Consider the following 19,822-nt stretch of genomic DNA (forward strand, 5'->3'; position numbering starts at 1 on the left):
GTCGAATAGAAGTATGTCAGTGAACAACCCATGCATGCTGCTGTTCGGCCCATGCTGCAGCAGCATGTAACAATCATGCTCAATTCTGCCGTAAAGCGCTCCCGGTCTGAATCGAAAACTCGTTATCTCATGCTACCTGGGTTAGGTTGGAAGCGTGATTGACGGCTCTTAAACGTATACCGAAAATTATCTTATGGACGTTTGTTTGCAAACTTTTTCCAAAACATTTCTATCTGTCAGCGCTTTCAGTGCCCGGAGTAGGAACGATGAAACCAGCCCCAAAGAAGGGCTCCTCGCTAGTTACCGTGGTAACAACCTTTTACACGTCGGTGTCAATTCGCATGCAAACCAACCCGCGCTCCTAAGTACCCATAGATGCGTTTTTCGTGTTCCCGATTTATTAGCTCCCTCGAATACGAAATAGGTTTTTGGAACTAATTTTCAATGTGCTTGGTCACCCGGTTACCCGGTACTTCACACTTAAGCATCACTGAAGCAGTGAGTGATGCAGAACACATTCATGGATAATTGGATGTCATTGGTCGAGACCATTTGAGATTGGGCTAATTACAAAGATCTACTGCGTATTAGAAAGTCATTTAAGACTATTCTCGTACGCAAAAAAAGTTTAAAAATCAACGCGATTTCGATACGCTACCGCACAACACGAATTTTCATCATTTTTATAGTTTGTTTGATTGCTTGCACGGTCTTAAAAAGAATGTGGTTACTCTACATATACTGTCACGTAGAGTATAGACGAATTCAATTGCGATAAACGTTTATTTGAATAATTATCATCAGAATAGTAAATTGATGTACAATAATGAACGTTCTCAGCAGGCCAACTTTGTCTTAACAGATGTAACTATTGATATATTACGGGGTTGGATATTAATTATTATTCGACAACGGTACAATACGATCGAAATGAATAGTAGCAATATTAAATTCAAAACGAAATATCATAGAAACATTGATAATAAATTAGAAGTACTTCAAAATTTGAACGATTTAGTAGTTAAAAATTTTTTTTGTTTTTTTTTTTCCCTGTCAGCAATATTTATAAGTATAGTACATTGCATAAAATGCAATTAAAAATTGCAACACGTTGAAATATCCTCGAGCAGAGTTTACTGCCAGTATATTTAGGCCCAAGAAAATTTTCATTTAGAACAACTTGAGAAATTGTTATGAATTGATACTCATCGAAGGTAATTATTTAAGCAAAGTATGCGCGATGTAAACTGTGGTGTGAATACTAATACAGTAAAGTAAGAAAACTCTAATATAAACTGACATTGTGCTAAGACAACTTCCCTGGTGCAGGTATATTTTTTGTCTTCTCAATCAACACATTTCCGTACTCTTTAAATTGCATCAATGTCAACATCGTCTTCTTCTGAGTCATCAATAAGAGGTTTCTTGGTGGGCTGTTGTTGCTGCTGCTGCTGTTGTTTCAGCGGTTGCTTGGCTCTATCGTCGTATTCGATCTAGAAAATAAATGAACATAGTCTTTATTCAAAAAATTCAATCTTAATACAAAAGAATCTATTTGTTTGGACTTTCTGTGTAACAATATTTTCATCCAACCTTACTGAACACCACTTCATTAGTTTTTCAAATGTAAAGTATTCATGACTTGGCGATTACTGATTATACTAGTTGAAGAAATCAGCATAAAACTAGTTCCCAGATGCCTACCTCAAGATCATCATCTTCTTCCTGGGAATCGGAGTCTTCTTCTTCAGCTTCTTTCAACCACGTTAGGAATGGTGCCGCTTTGTCATGGATTTCCTGGGCCAAGTCTTTGGAAACATACTTCTTACTAACTTTGCTGGCCCACTCGAGTAAAGCTTTTTCTTCTAATATATCAGAGTCGTAGAAAAGCTGAAAAACAAATAATGTAGTATTATTCAATAGCCAATAAATTAAAATTTATTATGCATTTTGTCAAAAATTAATATCTATATAGGGTGTCTCATTTTGAGTGGAGTAGTGATTTTCATAGTAATAGTATTATGGGAACGATAGGTTTCACTGAAAAATGGGATTATATATCAAAGTTGTTAAGTTTTAAGAGTGAAATAAAATAGTTCTATCTACTTGTCTATATTCATTTCTTCCATGGTTTCATTAGCGACTTCGAAATGTTTCTAATATATGACAATTTGCTCCAATCTCCTTTGTTAAACCACCTAAGGAGCTAAACTACTAAACTATTCCAAATTAAGAATGCGATCGTCAGGTCGTGCTCATTGCAAAAAACTTAACTTTTTTTTACATCTTGTGGATAAAGTATTCAGCCTCATTAATAAAAAAAATAAGTAAATAAAAAAAAAAACAAAATCCCCAAAATAGTCGTTTCTTACCTTCAGGATTCCAGGAACTTTTGGCATCAACGAATCTTTATGGAGAGCGATGACCTGTTCTATGCCTCCTAACAAATACTTCTGTGCTTTAGCATCGTCGTGAGTAAAACGAAGTAGTAGTACGCGATGCTTTTTGACTTGGATGGCAATAGCATGATCAAACAATAGCTCAGCAAGAACCAACGGAGCTTTTGATTTGATCTCAAGACGCTCAGCCTCGCTAACAAGTTCCTTGTGGCTATCAAGTTGGCCAGCATCACGTCGACGTTTAACCAACTCGTAAAAAATGTCCATGCGTTCTTTTTCGGTTTTTTCGAGATCATCACTGATAGTCATGCCTTTTGCTCCATCTGTTAAATCCTGTTGCCGAGCTCGCACTGCCTCTTCAGAGACATCAACTGCCCACTGATCGTATTCATCTTCAACAGCAATTTTAGTCGGAGCTTGAACTATTATATCCGTAGTACTGTTTTCGTTTTCAGGGGAACCTGAACGATCACCGTTAGTATCACCGTTAGTTTTCTTAGAACGTTTGCCACGCTTTCCTTCAGTAAGAGAACTTCCTGTGGCTGCTGGGTTCAGGCTTGGTGGATTCTTCAATATGAATGTATTGAGTTTGTGGTTGAATTCAAGGAGGTTATGATGACCACAGGCTTTGCATCCCTGAGAAATCGTTCCCTTTTTTGCGCTGATAAGCAGTTCAGTTTCCGGATTGTCACAAGCAGGACACAAAACGTATTTTCTGATGAATCCATCGAGAAGATCTTGAAGTTTGGTTGCATCATGAGATCCGTTAACGATGAATCTTTCATTTTTAAAATCAAATTGAGTCTGAGCTCCAAGTTCGCATCCAAAGTACTTTGTTGGATACGTGGGGGGTCTCCCGATGGCTTTGGCGACTTCTATCATGTTGACGATTACAGTTTTTATTCCATTGCCTTTGCCCTCTACCTTGGCTTGAATCCGAGGCATTTTGTAGCGATAAAAGGCATCGCTAACAGCCCGATTGACGTTTAGACTCCCCATGGTAACTGGTATTTTCGCCTTCTACTTCTCGCAGGTTTATGAGTTCGTTCAAACTGTAACAACTTTTGACGAGACGTTTTTGCGAAACGTAGAAGCAGCTTGTACGAATGTTTTGCGTCGTGCTCTTGCCGTACACCTTGTCTCTGGAGCTCAGGTCGGTAACGTCCTCAAACTTCTATATTTTATTTTGATGGTTTTGAGCAACAGTTTGATTGCTGAGCAGTGACGACCTTGCCTGGCAGTGGCTACCTACCGGTAGCAAACAACGTGTCAAGTCAGGGCTGGTTTTTTTCGTTGTTGCGGTTTGGTATGCCGCGATACCTTGTGACGACAGTCACGTTTCCCTGAATGGTTGAAGCTTCCGATGCCTATTACTGAAAATGATTACAAATCATTCAATTTTCAACAAATTTACAGTGTTAAAGAGGATCAGGGATCTCAGACGAAGTTATATATTTTATTATTATATAACAAAGCAATATGTAGTTGTAAAAATGAGACTATTGGTTGAATTATACTGTAATCATTCAATTAAAATATGCAAGATTGGTAGATTTATGTTCATGACAAACTTAATTTCTGTGTACTGAACACAGTAAAGTGTGACAAAAATCACCTGGAAAATTTTGAGGTCCTGTGTTTGGGCAGGACCAGATGGTTTAGAAAACGTTGGGTGGTATCTTGGTGCGGATTTTGCCTCGGTCTGGTGGGCAGAGGGGGGTGGTCTTCAATGATCATACACGCTGCCTGTCTACCGCTCTTGCCTTCAATAAAGCCTGAACGCCACGCCGATATTATTGTTCGACCGGTTGTCGATAGCGAAAGATTGGCCTGCGTGGAAGAGATGGTTCTGCAAATCTTGGGACCGTTGGACAATGTCCACCCTCCGCCGCCTTTGCTGCAATACACCGATCCTTTCCCTCTGGATATCCTGGATGTTTCTGTTGGAAGAAAAAAAATAATACCTCTTTTAATAAATTTTTATATGAAAATAAATTGAATTATATCAAATTATCATGAAAGTCTCTCGGTTGTGAATAACATGTTTTCAATAAGTATTTAATTTTTACGATTTGGAAGTCCTATTCATATTATCAATCTCATCAGCATTATTCTCAAAAATTCATTGGTAAAAACAAGATTCCTATACCTATAATTGATTAACGCCTTTAGATGAATCTGAAGAAATAACTTTACCCCATCTAATTTCTGAAATGATATGCACTTTAACTTCGTATTAAGTTAACCCTAGAACGCATGTACGGGGTAGTTAACTATCGCAGCCGTCTTTCAAACTGCTCTCTTAAGCTAAAAAAGTGACATTATCGGCTGGGGACTGTGACCACAATTCAGTTTCACTATCTGGCTGCGATCTTAAACTGCTGGGGTAGCTAACTATCCGACTTTGCTGTAAGTGAATTTTACTTTTTTAATCAAACAAAAATATTGAACTTGTTAAAAAAAACATGTACTTTGCATATCGAAGCAATTTTCTCTGCCAAAGTGCTTTTTTTTTAGCACTTTTTGCAGTTGATTGAATTTTTCACTAACTAAGCTTCATCAAAATTGGATTTGGTCTTCACCGTTCGTTTCCTTATTAAAAAACGAAAAAATTCGTGTACTTACTAGTCCCATTATCGGTTTTGGAAAGATTTTACGAACGAGAAAAGCGTGGGGTTGTTAACTATCCCGCTCATGTGTTAGACGGCAGGGAAAAAACGTACATGCGTTTTCTGGGTGAAACTAAATTTAAAATATTTCTTCGTAATAATTAACGCCATTTGTTGAGAAAACGGATTCACTACATTAAAAGGGAATAAATTTGGTAAATATAAATATGTTAAATGAGTAGTCACGTTTTAAGACACGACTATAGTTGCTACACACATACTTCAGCATCCTAAAGCACTCGAATATTTTCGTAATATTTATGATATTTCGAAAAATTGATATCAGTTAAAGGGAAACTTGAATTATAAATAAAAGCCAAGAGCATAAGATCCAAACGTATCAAACACGAAGAAGCCATTAAAAATTAATTAAAAATTAATTAATACCCTTTTGAAACTGTACCCAGAAAACAAACGTGTCGAAAACCGATCTTTTGAACAATTTTGCAGAGACGTTTTTTATACAAGGCAAATATACGACATTAGTACGTCTTTTTGAAAAAGGTAACTATTTTGATGAGACATACGGATACTAGAAGTGTTAAACAGCATTGAAGACGGGTTTCTGTGACATTCTCATTTTTACCGTCACATGGATCTGCATGTAGACTAAAATAGTACGCGTAGCTCTTAGCAAATATGCACACTGAAGCGCCGGAACTGCCTTGGAACGTCTTCCATTGGAACACATTGTAATTTACTTTACAGTGGCCTAGGAGCCGTTCAACAGCGAAATGAGTAACTGTAATTAAGGAATCTCTTTTCCACAATTTAATATCATCAGTCGATGGATATCCGTGGGTAAGTACTGGTATCTGACCTCTGTATATTTTCCTAATTTCAGGCATCGGCAGTACTAAAAAAAGTTACGTGCTTCGCTTTCCCTGAACACCAATTTAGCGCAACGGTTTCGGCCGGTCTCCGCTCCAACGATCCTTATAGATAAGGCCGAAATCCCTCAAGGATACCATCTTTCTAGATTGGCAAGATTTTTGAATAGAGAATTTTATATTGTCTCAGTCAATTGGCGCCCAACTTCTCAGACTATGATGCGTAGAAATCAATAGGAAATATTCACAATTACATAAAACACATTCTAGGTTTGATCATAACGGACTTGTGCGTAGAGAGAAAGAAAATTAACGTCATAATACGCGCAAGTAGCAAAAATCCAGAATTTTACGGAAGCATTTAAAAAATGAAGTTGATTAGAAGAAACGTGCGAATAAAATGGGCTAATATGTTTGATTCATACCGTCGTCGAGACATTCGATTTTCTAAGAAAACGCCGCTGTTCAATACCTTCAATACGTAATTTGCAATTTTTGTAATTTTCTCATCATCGTAGTGAAGGGCGGGATCGGTGTGAGATTATACTTTTATTCCTTTTTTCAAATATCTTGTTACACGCGTGACCTATTTATGTGAACCGCATCACTTGTAAGCACCATCGTAATGAGATTTCCAAAAGCTGTTTGTAGAGGGCTAGATCTGCTTGAAATTGCATTTGTAGAGATCGAGTATGCGTGTTATTTCCCATGTACCGCGATTCGATTTTTTTTTTTTCTTTTGTGTTTGTAATTATTTTTGGATAGTCTGTCGCACACGCGGGTCAGGTTTTATCGATCATTTGGACGGTTTTCGCGAGGGCTCAATCCCAGGGTCATGATAGCGAAAATCTTCGGGCCCCTACACTGCGGCTTTGACAGCCGTGATGTTGTTGTTGACTAAACAAATGGAAAGAGAAATGGTTCAAAGGACAGTCGGAGACAAATCGTGTCTCAAAAGAAAAGAACACCGAATGAAAAAATGTCAAGACGGTCAAAAACGGGAACCAGAACCACCGTAATAAGAGCAACCAAGTTTAATCATTTTAAACGTTTTACTTGTGAAACCTCTTCTCGGATTGATCAATATCTTAGCATGTGATACTCGAATTCACTCAGTTTTATCACTTCTATGTATAGCGATGTTGTTTTGCCCATGTTTATTGTCATTGGCATAAATAACATTGTAGGAGATTGTGTAGTGGGTTTTTCTCCTATCGTAACTTTTGATTCATTCAGACGGCTCCCACGAATCAACCTGTATAAACTTTCGAACACAAAGTTATGCTTTCCTGCACTTGTTTTTCGAAAGTTTTCTCCTTTGTTAAATCAGTGATATCAAATTCGCTTTTATATTTTGTACGATTCTCGCATTTTCATTAAGAGTTGAACTTCGTATAGCGTTGATTTTCGTTTCTTGTTTATTTTTCAGGTTTATTAAGTCTCAAAACGTTTTTTTCATTCGAACAAAAATCCCCGATTCTACGGGAAATAGGGCGTTTAGTTGATGCCTAGTTCGATAAGACTAATGTTTGTTTCGAATAGTTTATTACATGAGGCGATTCCTAAGAGATGGCTTAAAAATCAATTGAAATCGTTGAACATTGCCTGAAATCATTCGGAACCAAAGCACAAATCACTTGGTTTCCGACCGAAAATCGCTTAAATTGTTTAAAATCAAGATGGAAGTTGCTCGCAATCGCTGAATATTGTTCGAAATTTAAATCATCGAAAATCGGTTGAAATCGAGTGAAATCGAATGAAATTATCGGAAATCGTGTGAAATCACTGAAATTTTGCAATCGCTTGTCACATATAGTCTGTAAGTGAATAGCTCCTCGAGTTTTACCTATGTTGACTATTAACTAGGTACGCGGATCGTGGATACGAAAAAGCCATAGTCAGCACAATTTTACATGCAATGCTCGAACACATACAATGACGTGAGGAAATGTAATCCTACAACTATTGGAATGTGGCGATCGTCAACGGCTTTGAGAAGCCATGATCGTGCGGTAAAGTTTTATAATTACCGTTGTTGCGTTGGTGCACCTGGTATCACGTGACTCGCAATCGGCATAGAGTTCCGCGGTTAAGTCACGTGGTACCAAGTGTACCAATACAGCAGAATAAACATTCAATTTTATACACATTAGGATGGCTCAACAACATTTTTTTCTTAGCATGGATCGAAACAGTTTATTTGCGTGCTGAAACAAATTCCTGTGAAAAGAGAGTTCTGTAGCTCAATATTAAAATGATGAACACGTGAAATATCGTAGCGACAGCGACGGGGCAATCGTTGGGTTTTTAATGTTTTTTTTCTGCACCAATACTTCGCTGAAGCGAACCACTCGAAAGAGTGCAAATATCACGATGGAAAAAGCTCAAGATTTTTGGAATCAAACAGTAATTCCCATCCGCCCGATAAGATGTTGTAACACTCAAACAACTTGACTCAAAAAGTTTGTAAAAAAAAAAAAAGCAAATGCACTATGCGCTTATTCAGCAATATAGGCTCATACCCTGTCGCTGATCCCTCTGATTTTTCACATGTTAATCAGAAACGAAATACAAAAGTCCCGTGAGTGACGTTTTAAAGTTGAGCTACAGGGCTCTCTTTTCACGGAAATTTGTTTTAGCACACAAATCAAGTTTTTCGATCCAGGCAAGAAAAATGATTTTTTTTTTGCCCACCCTAATATAAATATTTTTTTTTTTTACCGGCGGAAAACGGTTTGAGGAGGTGAAAATCACCTGCAAAGAGGGCACCCAACAAACGGGGTAATTTCTTGATGCACTTGATGTATTTCAATGAAATCACCGCTGAAATGTTTTTATTGATGAACACCATCGAGCCTCTCGAGACTGCGGATACCGCAGACTCAAAGTCAATAGATTACATTCGCAAGTTTATTGTACCCATTACGTAGGTATTTGCTTTTCTGTGGCCCCGTAACGTTGATCAAAGATTGGTATGCGTGTTTTAGCCCAGGCCCACGCCTTACTAGTTAGCAGGCATGCGATTTTTCAAATATACCGATCACATTTCAATATTTTGGAATAATCTGACAAGCAACACATTTCTGGTACACATGTATAAATTACGGTGATATAATGACAAAATGACCGCACCAGGGACATGCCACTTCAGATTTGTAACGCGACATCCACCTAGAGTGTCGATTGATTGATAGACGTGTTTATTTGTACACGATAAATTAACAATATGCTTGTCTCTTCGAAGTGGCGATGTCGTATTAAAATTTCCTCGAAATGGTATAGATATAGATATTCCAAATAAACATATGTCAATCGAAATCAGATGGAATTATGACAGAATAAAGAGAATGATATTCCTGAATACAAATTCGGGGTCACGCCCATTGCATATGGCAGAAAATCTCTATATACGTATTTAAAAAACTCTACGTATCGATGTTTTATCGTACACGCATTGCGATATTTTCTTCACCGTGAATGTGAACTGCAGTAATAATTACTTCGCGACTGACCAATATATTATAACAGCAATAATTTTGCAATATGCAACAGCAATGAACTTCGAATATTGATTTAATACAGTAAGTCATTATACGACGTGTCTATCATACTTATGATTCTAATATTCCTTTCCATTCCTTTCGGAACGTAAACCGAAGACATTCATAACGTTCTTTTCGCGGATTTCTGTAACATGGATTAAGCGTTGATCCAGAATATTCCTTTTTTGTGACAAAATAGCATGATTTGCCATTTATCGCAACCCTTCTGGCCGGGTTTCGCAACCATCAAGCATGGCTCTGTTACCGCACTGTTAAAATATAGTTTCACCTGCACATGTAGAGTCTCTTGTCATGCTCAGCGTTGAAAATCACCCAAACTCGAGTCCATTTTTTTTGTAGTTCTTTCGATATTGAGAAAAAGCCTCGCATTATTCAGTCCGTCGTGCGGAAGGATTACGCACAAGAAGTTCCAAATTATGACATCGTACAGAAAATATTCGGCAAAAGGCCTGAATTACGCGGTTGAAGCCTTAGCAGCAGGTCAACTGGAATTAAGAGTTTAATTTTTGCAGACCCAACGCACGTATTTTGAGCCCGGAAACTTCCTACTTCCAGCGAATGACCCGGGCGTTAGAGGAAGGGCTTGACTTCAATCGTGCGATTTACAATAAACGTCGCGTACACGTAAAGTTACCTTCTCGGTGATGACGCATAAGTCGAGATTTGCGTATGGTGGCTCTGGTGTTTCGCTGCTCTACTACAATGCGGCAGGTGATATGCCCCCGATAACAATACGACGGAGATTTAGCTCTCTACTGAGCAGAGTTTGCCGTTCGTGTCCCGGACGATATTCGCCAGCCGATTATACCCCCGCGTTTTGCGCAAGCGTCGTTTAACTGTAAGGCGGACGTCGAGATGGTGCCTATTGATCGTCCTCAACGACGACGTCAGTTACGGGCGCATTCAGGGTGCGACACGTACTTCCTCTACACGTATTGGCAAGGCCGAATTTTCGCGAGTGCAATGCGGAAAGTTTGCGGCGCGCGATATACTTTAATTAATATGTACCGTGTACAGACCCTTAGATTTATTCCGACACATTTAAGGCCGCTGGTGTATTCTGCCGCCACTTGTTTAAACATGAGAAAAAGATGCCGTCGGTGGCAATGAATGTGTCGGAATTATCCAAGGGTTCGTACCTATAGATATACAGGAATAGGTCATCCGTTATATATCCGGTATAATATTTTTAATTTTTAATAACATTTCAGATTGCAGGTCTTTTACCAAATTTTTTACTGCATGGTTGGGCAAAATGCAGCTTTTACCGATGCGTTTGAAATACGAAATGGAAAATGCTTATAAAAATGTCATTCCGTTCTACTCAACGAAAATTTGAAACATCAACCCTATTCTATCGTTCAGAAAAATTTTGAAACAATTTAACCCGATTGAAGCAACTGATTGCGGTCTCTCGTACTTTGAGTCTCAGCGGTGGGAAATTTTTGGCGTAAAAACGAGCCAGGTATACAAGCCTCTATCTCGTTTCGTTCAAACGAACCTTCGGAACTTGAGGCACCTTTTAAATGAACAAATCGAGGTGCTTTCCTGACTTATATGTATTCGAAAAGGAAAATGGGTATTTGAATTGAGTCAAAAAATGTAAAATGGCGTGTATACTGTAGTTGTTAAAAAATGTCTAGCAGTTAAGATCAGGGGCGTGCGGGTTCCTGAAATCTCGGGTATTCGAACTCGGGTTCGAGTCGGGGTTTTGGCAATCCCGAAATCTTTGAGTACGCGAAATTTCCGGGAACCTGCTCCAAAATTAATCCATTTTACCCGACCCGAGCCAAAGAATTTCAGTACCTGCACACCCCTACTGGACGATAATAAAATCATTTCACGATGATATGCTAATGAAGCAGATGTGAAGGAATCCGAGAGTATAATTTTCTGTGAGCCTCTAGTCTGATTTTTTGAGACTAGAACCTCCAGACCTCAAAATACCAGACGACTACGAAATTGTCCTTTAGATCTTCCGGGGTTTTGGAAATGACATAAGTGCGAAATCTTCAAAAATCTCCGTTCACTTCAGAAATTCCGGTATTTTTGGAGAAGCGAAAACAGCCGTGACCAAAATTTTCGAGATCCCTGCAATGTTCGGCAAACCCGAGATTTTCGAGGAACTCGAGATTTTCGGGTACCCGAACTTTTGGGCAATTCGACCCGAAACTAATCCATATTATCCGACCCGATCCGACCCGAGCTGAAGAATTTTACACCCCTTGACGACCCAAAGATACACCTTGGTTGCTTGAATTTGATTCCTGCGTATTCTTTTTTTTTTTTTTTTTCGTACATGGAACTGCTATATTCTGTTGATGTGTCTCATGTCAGGCGACATTACGAATCCATCTTATGTAAATAATCAAGCAATTGGGATAGACGATGGTGAACAAGTATTGCATTTCAAGTACACTTTGGTAGGCACAGGAAAACGCAGTGTTGAAGATTCTTACTAGATTTAGCTGGTCACCGTTATTGAAAAGATATATTGCAAGTACTGCAGTCACACGTTGTTTATTTCTGGACCATCATACACAAAACGCTCTCATCTCTCTGGAAGCTAAAGAGAAGTTACAGGCAGACACGGGTCTTCACGTGCAAGTCAGTCAAGATATTTGTCGAATCACTACTTTATCCGAGTGAAAGGATCGACGCGTTGCTAAATACAATCTCTTAAAGTTGAAAATTAAGTGAAGTCCTGGCAATTTCAATATACTTCATTCTAATCGGAATTAAATAATAAATAAATCGCTTAGAAATCTTGGAAGCAAACTGTGATAACGATACAGCTTGCAATATCTCCAAAAGCTTCAGACTCTCAAAGCATTGTAATAATTACTAGTATTACAATAGGTATTGAATAAAAATTACAATTTTTGACTTCCTACTTCTGTCCCACACTGAAGTGCGATGCTTGTGTTATTACAATAATCTCGCATGTATCGTTTGGCTTCGCGTGACGCCCAAGTCCACCACCTACAATAAAGAAGCCAACGCGCGATATTTGTCTTCAATCATGAACCTTGTATTATTGTTTTTTACAGTTTTCTCATCAACGAATCTTCGCATCGTATTTTCTTAACTCTACATAGCATGTTTATGTATAAAAATGATTTATTATTAGAAACGCGATCTAACAAAAAGATCCATCTCCCCAAGACTCAGCAAAACGACGTTTTTGGCTGATGCTATTTCGCATCAATGTAAAGTAGGTTTAATATTACGTCAGTTAGATTATTGTTTTATACTCGGCGCATCGATCTCTTTTTCCGACACCACGTAACTCTTTCCACACCGTCGTAGTTACTCGCGTGAACGTAAGAAAACGTTGTAAAAAATCACTGTATTTTGCAAATTTAGAGTGACTCTGAAGTAGTTGAGTTTGCAAAATATACGAGTATAGTTATTTGGCACGTTACTGCAGACTATTGAATTTCACATAATCCCGAAGTTGCGAAATAACGATTGCTTATGAAAATGCATCGTCACGCTAACCTTGCGAACTTCAACCTTATCCCCCGCACGGATAATATTCAGCCTAGAGGTCAGGAGTCCACATGGACGTAAGGTCACTGCCGCACCCGCACATTTCATGATTAAAACTGATCATTTTTTCATCGGGACAACAGACTCTCAAATTTTCACCCACAATTACGAGGCTGAAGTTAGTAACGCGTAACGAGATATTAGGGGGGGTGTCACTGTTTAGCAATTTTGTACTGACTTTGAAGCAGCCAAGTTTTGAAAATATAAGTTATTTTCACCTTAGTATAATTCACTGCGTTTCAGCCAATGCTAAAATTGCGAAATTGCGGGCTTTGCTAACTGCATATCTCATAATGTAGAATGAAGTAGTGCGAAAACCTAATAAATGACAAAGCAAACGAGATCTTTGAATTCAGAGAATCTGCAGAGCAGTTGCCTAGACGACGTAACGGAGTTTTCAACGGAACGCTTAAAATCAGATCTGACAACCCGTTTCGTGTTAATCGTTGTTTGTTTTTATTACTGTTAATTTCACTACCAAAGGTATGATAATCGAAATACGAATAAAATGCGCAATTGATTGCGTGGCGTAATAATGACGTACCGGAAAATCATGGTATGCAAATGATAGAAAACATGAATCGATAAAGTTCGTTCACACGTCACAAGATATAATACGCTTATGCTCGTGCCTCACCTTCCCGGTACGACCGAGTTTAAATTCCTTCCCACCATCACTATATACATATATCGCTACTAAATCATGAATATAAACATCCTACATACCGATTATATTTCATGGGCGAGAAAATAAATCCTACAATCATTTGTTATATTCTGCATTACGATAAACAGAAGGGACCAATTCACCAGAAGTACAATTTAAAAAGATATCCGATTTATGCTTCAAAGGCATTGATTACTCTCGCAGCTTTTCAATTTCCCATAAAATTTCATATTCGTATTATCTTATATAACTGTCTTTCGAATGACAACGTGGACTGACAATCGTCAAGTCCGCGTTACGTTGAACGCACACTCAGGTTTTTGGTAGGTACGCGTGTGTATGATTGCAATTCGGCAGCGTGTAGAGCACGCCATGTGTAACATTACACAACGTTGTATCAGAAGCTACCGTATCTTATGTAATGACGTACCGCACGTTCTCACAGTGATTCTCATCGCACCTTCCTTATTCGGCGGGCTTCACGGTGATCAAGTCAAGGTAATTTTAGGGAAAATAGGGCGGTATTAGGGTTCCGATATGTTTTCATTGTACTGACTGAATAGAACAGAACTAGATACACACTGGGATGACCGTTAATTCGGTCGTTTAGAAATTTTTTCCATTGCACCACGAAAATATAGTCATATTATAAGCAAAAAAAAATTTCCCTTAAATATAGAAATTTACCGATAATATTGACACGTGCCGGGGCGAGATTAAAATTTTGATTGTGAAATACTTTGAAATTGTCGATGTTTTTAAATTGTCTTTTTTTTTTCACAAAGTAAAATGGACTGAAAAAGTCAATTTGATACTCGAGAACAATGTTTAATGTCCAACTAAATGTAGGAAAAAAATAATTTTGGATAAGCGCACGTATTCCGTAGATAACGGCACTCAATTAAACCGTAAAAATTATGGTTTTGTGAAATATTTTTTTTATTTTTTTTATTACCATGTTAAGTTGAAAGAATAAACATTGTACTCGAGTGTAAAATTGATTTTTTAGTCCATTTCAATTTATGAAAGGAAAAGGAACTGATTGGCAAAAATAGAGAGATCTTAGGGGGAAATTGACTGCTTTGGGGTACATTTGGGCGAAATCTTCAGTTTTAGAGTGCTTATGGGGAAAGAAGAAAAAGTAGGATAATGAAAGGGAAATAAGGGACTCACTGCGTAACCAGTATTACTGATAGTTTATTTATTTTTATTTTTGTATTGCGTTCTTAATTTAGGACCTTAGGTGTTTCCTGTTGTTCTTTTCAGTTTATTATATCTCTTTTTAACGCGTGATTTTACATTACGTTCGATAGGATTTCATTTTGCGTATAATTCTCTGCATGTATGATCTTTAACAACAGTATTATCACGTTGAACACTTATGTAGACGTATAACGGATCCTAAAAGATTAAAAAATATTTCCTGGCGTTTGGCCTTGAGGTTTATTTACCGTCATTGCAAAAGTTTATTCAACTGGAAATTGTTTCCTTTTGAATGCAAAAGCAAAAGTATACACATCGTCAGAATGTAATGTAAGGCGTTTCACAATGTAAAATATTATAAGTTCTGGAACAAATAATTTTGTGCCGTTATACGAACTTTTATTAGTACTGAGAATTCTGATTGGTATATAATCAGGGAATTTACTCTTAATCGCAAATTGTGTGGGGAAAAAATTTTGCCGACTTAAAATATTCTTATAGAATATCTTCCAGCATCAGCATTTAAAATAAATTTTGCAAATCTTATTTTTCCTGGCTTTAGCGCGTATACTTTGTGTCAACCGAAATTTCACGGAAGTATTTGCATAATAAACAAAACTTTTATCGGTAAACTCACCTTTTCACTACAAGTTCATACTGAGATTTTGGCATATAGTAAATGTCTAAAATTTTCACCAAAAATAGCTAACTCACTGCCAGAAGTTTACTGCTGGTAAATTGTTACGCGTTACAACTCGTAAAACGCGATCCGTAAATTTTAATACGTACTTAGGTGACATCGGTGCATCGTTCCAAATAAAAACATCTGTGTTTTCGAGAAATAAACAAACGTCAAACGTTCATTCAGGGTAATCGGTTTTAATCGCATCAGGCGAATATTTCAAAAAGGAAAAGAGATACGAGAAAAAGTTGTATGCAAAACTTGAAAGGTTTCAAGGGGGAAAGATGACGCTAATATGGGTCAACGTTATGGAATATGCCGTTTTTGTAATTATTTAAGTAACGCCTGATTTTAGATATAGATGAGGCACTTTAAATATAGAGCCGGATCAAAAATGAATTCTTTACAAGTTTTGTGTAAGACTTTGTCTTATATCTCATCACGATTTTGAAATATTCGCCTGGGGCGATTAAAACCAACCACCCTGTATGACTAGCCGTGAAAAGTTTAACCGGTCGTACTTCATCACTGTGTAGACGAAAAAGAATATTCATCTCGTGTGAGTTTAATATTTTATGTGTGTTGAAATTTTGCTCTACCAACGGAAACTTTCAATTTTCAATTCATGACATAAGATGTAATAAACACAAAAATTGATACCATCTTACAACAAAGTTGTTTTATTGATATTTTCGCAATTCCGACAAGTATATTATTAATTTGTATAATCATTACCGATATTGATTTATACATTAATGAATCAGAGTCGAGGCTGTAGGCGTGGTTTTGTTTACTCCACAATAAAGATCCAACTGGCGGGAAGTTTCAAATAGAATACAGAGTTATTTATGCAAAACCTGAATCACGAGATGCGGCACTTCTCCAAGACTCAATTCCACGGAAGAAACAGGTTGAGAATAAATTTTCAATAAATCACTAACTGTCTTTATATTTTCCAGCTAGGAACCGCGAAATTAAAAACTTATTCCAAGTCACACCATTGGTTGAATCTAATTTTACAACTACCAAATTCAATCGCGTAGAACCAGAATTATTTTAGATAAAATATACAGCGTTGTGCAATTCGAGTACGTGAGTTGCTGAGTGGAATCTTCACACAGTCGTATCGTTCATCATAATTTACTGACAATATTAATTGTCAAGCGCTCAAAAATAATCCTCTTGTTAGCCCCATTTAGATTGGGTTAAATTGTGAAATAATACTATTTTTTCGCGTGCGACATCTTTTCGAATATTGTTTCCTTAAAGTTAGTAGTTCGTAACATCATACAGATGTCGCTGAAAATATCTCGTCAAATACGTTATCGCGAAAAAAACGGCATTTTGAATCTGTGTCAATTTTTTTAACACATGTATGGTTGACCCGTCGCGTGCGGTCAAATAGCATAATCTTTTCAGTGGAGGACTATTTGAAGCAATCGAAAAACGCTACACAAATACATTTATTTCTAGCATTGGCGGCAAAAAAAACTCAGTTTTTCACGTCTACCCGATACACAAACCGAAATGATTTACCTACCAATTCTAATGACGTATGTACAGCGCTATTAGTTGATACGCTCACTGCTGTTATCATTTCGTTCACGCGCATGCTACTTAAGTGTATTCTCAGTATAAAAAACATACACAGAATGCATATTCATGTTCAGTAAACCAATGGATACATCATAAAGTTATAAGAACCATGCTTGCTTTGGAAATTTCGTGAAGAAAAATTTTCTTTACTGTCAAAGGTTGGATAATGTGTACATATAATATGTGTATGTGTGTACATATAATATGTTTATGTATCCACACATCTATACGTGATATATCATGACTCTCGCATCCGTTTGATGACGTCACATCATAACCCCGTCGGCACACTTTAAAAGTTCCACTTCGTAGTAGGATATAGAAGTTTGCTAATTGCGTTTGGGGAATCGCTTGTTTCTCAACTCCTCCGTTATTATTATTATAGATTGAGAAAAAATGCACACACGCTATTATAGGTACATGTATGTACATGAATTTATTTTAATATTATTGCATGGCGTGGAAGAATCGAGCATACCATGCATTATCTCATACACGCAGATCGACAATAACAGAATACAGAAAGACTACCTTTCTTATGCTCGGTAAAAAAAATATTGAAGCACTCTCAAGTGTCAAGAGCGAGTGACCAATCGATTCAAAGGGAAAACAAATTTGCGAGTATTGTGTAAACGGACTAAACGGTATGAAACGGAAATAGGTGAGCTGGTTAATTCAAAATTTGAACGAATGCAGGAACACACTTAGAAACGTGAGATATTCTTTACAGTTTCCTGCGCATACTTGACCAAGAGATAAGCTTAGTTACGCAGATGTAGGTACGGAATGACGCAATGACGTAACGAGGCTGTTTTCGTACATCGAAAACGCAAAATCGGACCGTCGAGATGTGGCGGAGATGAAAATAAATAGCTAATTATAATTCAAGATGTGAAAATTTCTGATCAAATATCAATGGGAATATCGGTAGAAGGTTCGCAGTTCGTTCTTCGTATTTTGAGAACACCGAGAAATAACATCTGGCACCGAATGAATAATGATTTTTTAAATCAGAGAACGCACCGTGTGGAGACCTCAAATTCCGTGTTTCGTACATTTTGCGCATCACGCGAACACGTTCGTCAGCGAGCGGTAGTTGTTATCGTAGATTTATCATTTCAGAGGTCTTTGTAATCGACGTTGCGCAGCATGTATAGTATATTGGACAACAGTTCATATTTCAAACGAGGAGAACGGTAGGCCATTTTGAATATGGAACGTGATGTAGAGCGTTGAAGTGTATATAAGTACAAAGAGAGGGAAGGAGAAAGGGAGGGCGAGAAGTAGGTGTTATATTGTACCCAGGTTTGTCGGCGGATGGTAGAGTTGATAAAAAATAAGGATCAGATTTCTCGAAGGGTAATAGCCATTCAAGAGCAGAGTTCACATCCAAAATGGCTGTTGCTAAAATTAGCTTTGCAAAAAAAAAAAAAAAAATAACCTTCTGGTGTTAATTACCGATAGTTATATTTAATTTAAAGAACGACAAAATAAAAAAAAAAAAAAATAGCGTAACCTCACCTTGACGTTGATGAAAAGTCATATAAAATGGTAACGCCCTGCTGGACGGCCGCCTTCTAGCGTGAAAATTAAAAGAAAAATTCACAAAAAATCCAAGACAGATGGTTCGCCCTTTGGAGAGCACCCAAAGTCGCTGTGCAGTTTTGATAGCCTGTAAAAGAGAAAGAAGCAAAAAGTACGTGTATGCTGCAGAAGGAAAACTTTCATCTCGAACAAAACACCAATCACTAACACCTGGGATTATGCAATTTTTAACGACTATACGCCAATCTTAGCCAGAGCGAGGAAAAAAGTACGTTAACCACACCAAGTACCTACTTTTTTGCCAAGAAATTACAGCGGAACGACCCGACCCGAACGACGGCTACTATATGTCTGTTTCAATAATGAATAAAACATTAAACAGTCGGGAAACTGACTTCCGTCGTAGCGCAAACGGAGAACGGACAAGAATGGGTATGAGAAGCAGCGGTGTAAAATAAAAGGGATAGGCGATCCAAGTGGCGTTGCTGCGCTGTGCTCGTCTCGACCTGTTTCACGGAAAATCCACCAGATGTCTCATGGGCATAAACTTCAAAAGACGGTTAACAAAACTATATTACGAGTAACCGGATCCTATCAAAGAATTAAGGCCAGCTCTGGGCAATTTTGCCGTTATATCCGGGGAGGCCAAGTGCTAGTCGGTAATGTTAGCAATTTGAAAGTGTTTAATGGTAAAAAAAACAAACATGTCGGCAAGCATTCCGTCAGGAGCGTTGAGTTACGGGGTCGCTGAAGCCCAAACCGAAAGACACAGATCCGGTGTCCTGGAGCCGGTCCTCTCTGTTGCACGATCGAAAGACTGGAGAACAACCGCTAGGCGGAAAATCATAATAAGGCAACTTGGATGAGCCCTGTAAGCCTGTGTGTTTCCTCCACCACGTCACCGATTAGAGTGAGAGGTCCGACTCCAGCTATTGCTTTCTGTTTCTAATTACGACCTCAACTCGTGCACAGAGCCCTAGGTATCATTCTGTCGCAAGTTCACGCAATGGCCATCACCCGAGAGAGTGTATGACTCTACCGGTAGACCACTATCTGCCAGTTCCCGCAGTTGCAAGAAGACTTTCATATGTGCGCTTATGAAAGAGGCCTGCTGCA

At 38.0% G+C, this 19,822-nt stretch overlaps 1 protein-coding gene across 3 annotated transcripts; it reads right to left on the minus strand.

The window, feature by feature from the left end:
- Window positions 1–764: 764 nt before the first annotated feature.
- LOC107226831 (eukaryotic translation initiation factor 5) lies at window positions 765–19,158 on the minus strand. 3 transcript variants are annotated; one of them, XM_046738466.1, is made up of 6 exons: window positions 19,001–19,158; window positions 18,683–18,833; window positions 4,015–4,339; window positions 2,373–3,766; window positions 1,705–1,890; window positions 765–1,493 (listed from the first exon to the last, which is right to left on the minus strand). In XM_046738466.1, exons 4-6 carry the CDS (start codon window positions 3,396–3,398, stop codon window positions 1,371–1,373), a joined length of 1,335 nt encoding a protein of 444 aa, XP_046594422.1. In that variant the 5' UTR covers window positions 3,399–3,766; window positions 4,015–4,339; window positions 18,683–18,833; window positions 19,001–19,158; the 3' UTR covers window positions 765–1,370. The 3 variants fall into 3 exon arrangements, with proteins under 3 accessions (XP_046594422.1, XP_046594420.1, XP_046594421.1); XM_046738464.1 differs by having other exon boundaries at window positions 2,373–3,772; XM_046738465.1 differs by lacking the exons at window positions 18,683–18,833; window positions 19,001–19,158 and adding an exon at window positions 10,096–10,244 and having other exon boundaries at window positions 2,373–3,772.
- Window positions 19,159–19,822: the final 664 nt, after the last annotated feature.

Source organism: Neodiprion lecontei, chromosome 4, assembly GCF_021901455.1.
Source record: "Neodiprion lecontei isolate iyNeoLeco1 chromosome 4, iyNeoLeco1.1, whole genome shotgun sequence".
Classification (NCBI taxonomy): Eukaryota; Metazoa; Arthropoda; class Insecta; order Hymenoptera; family Diprionidae; genus Neodiprion; species Neodiprion lecontei.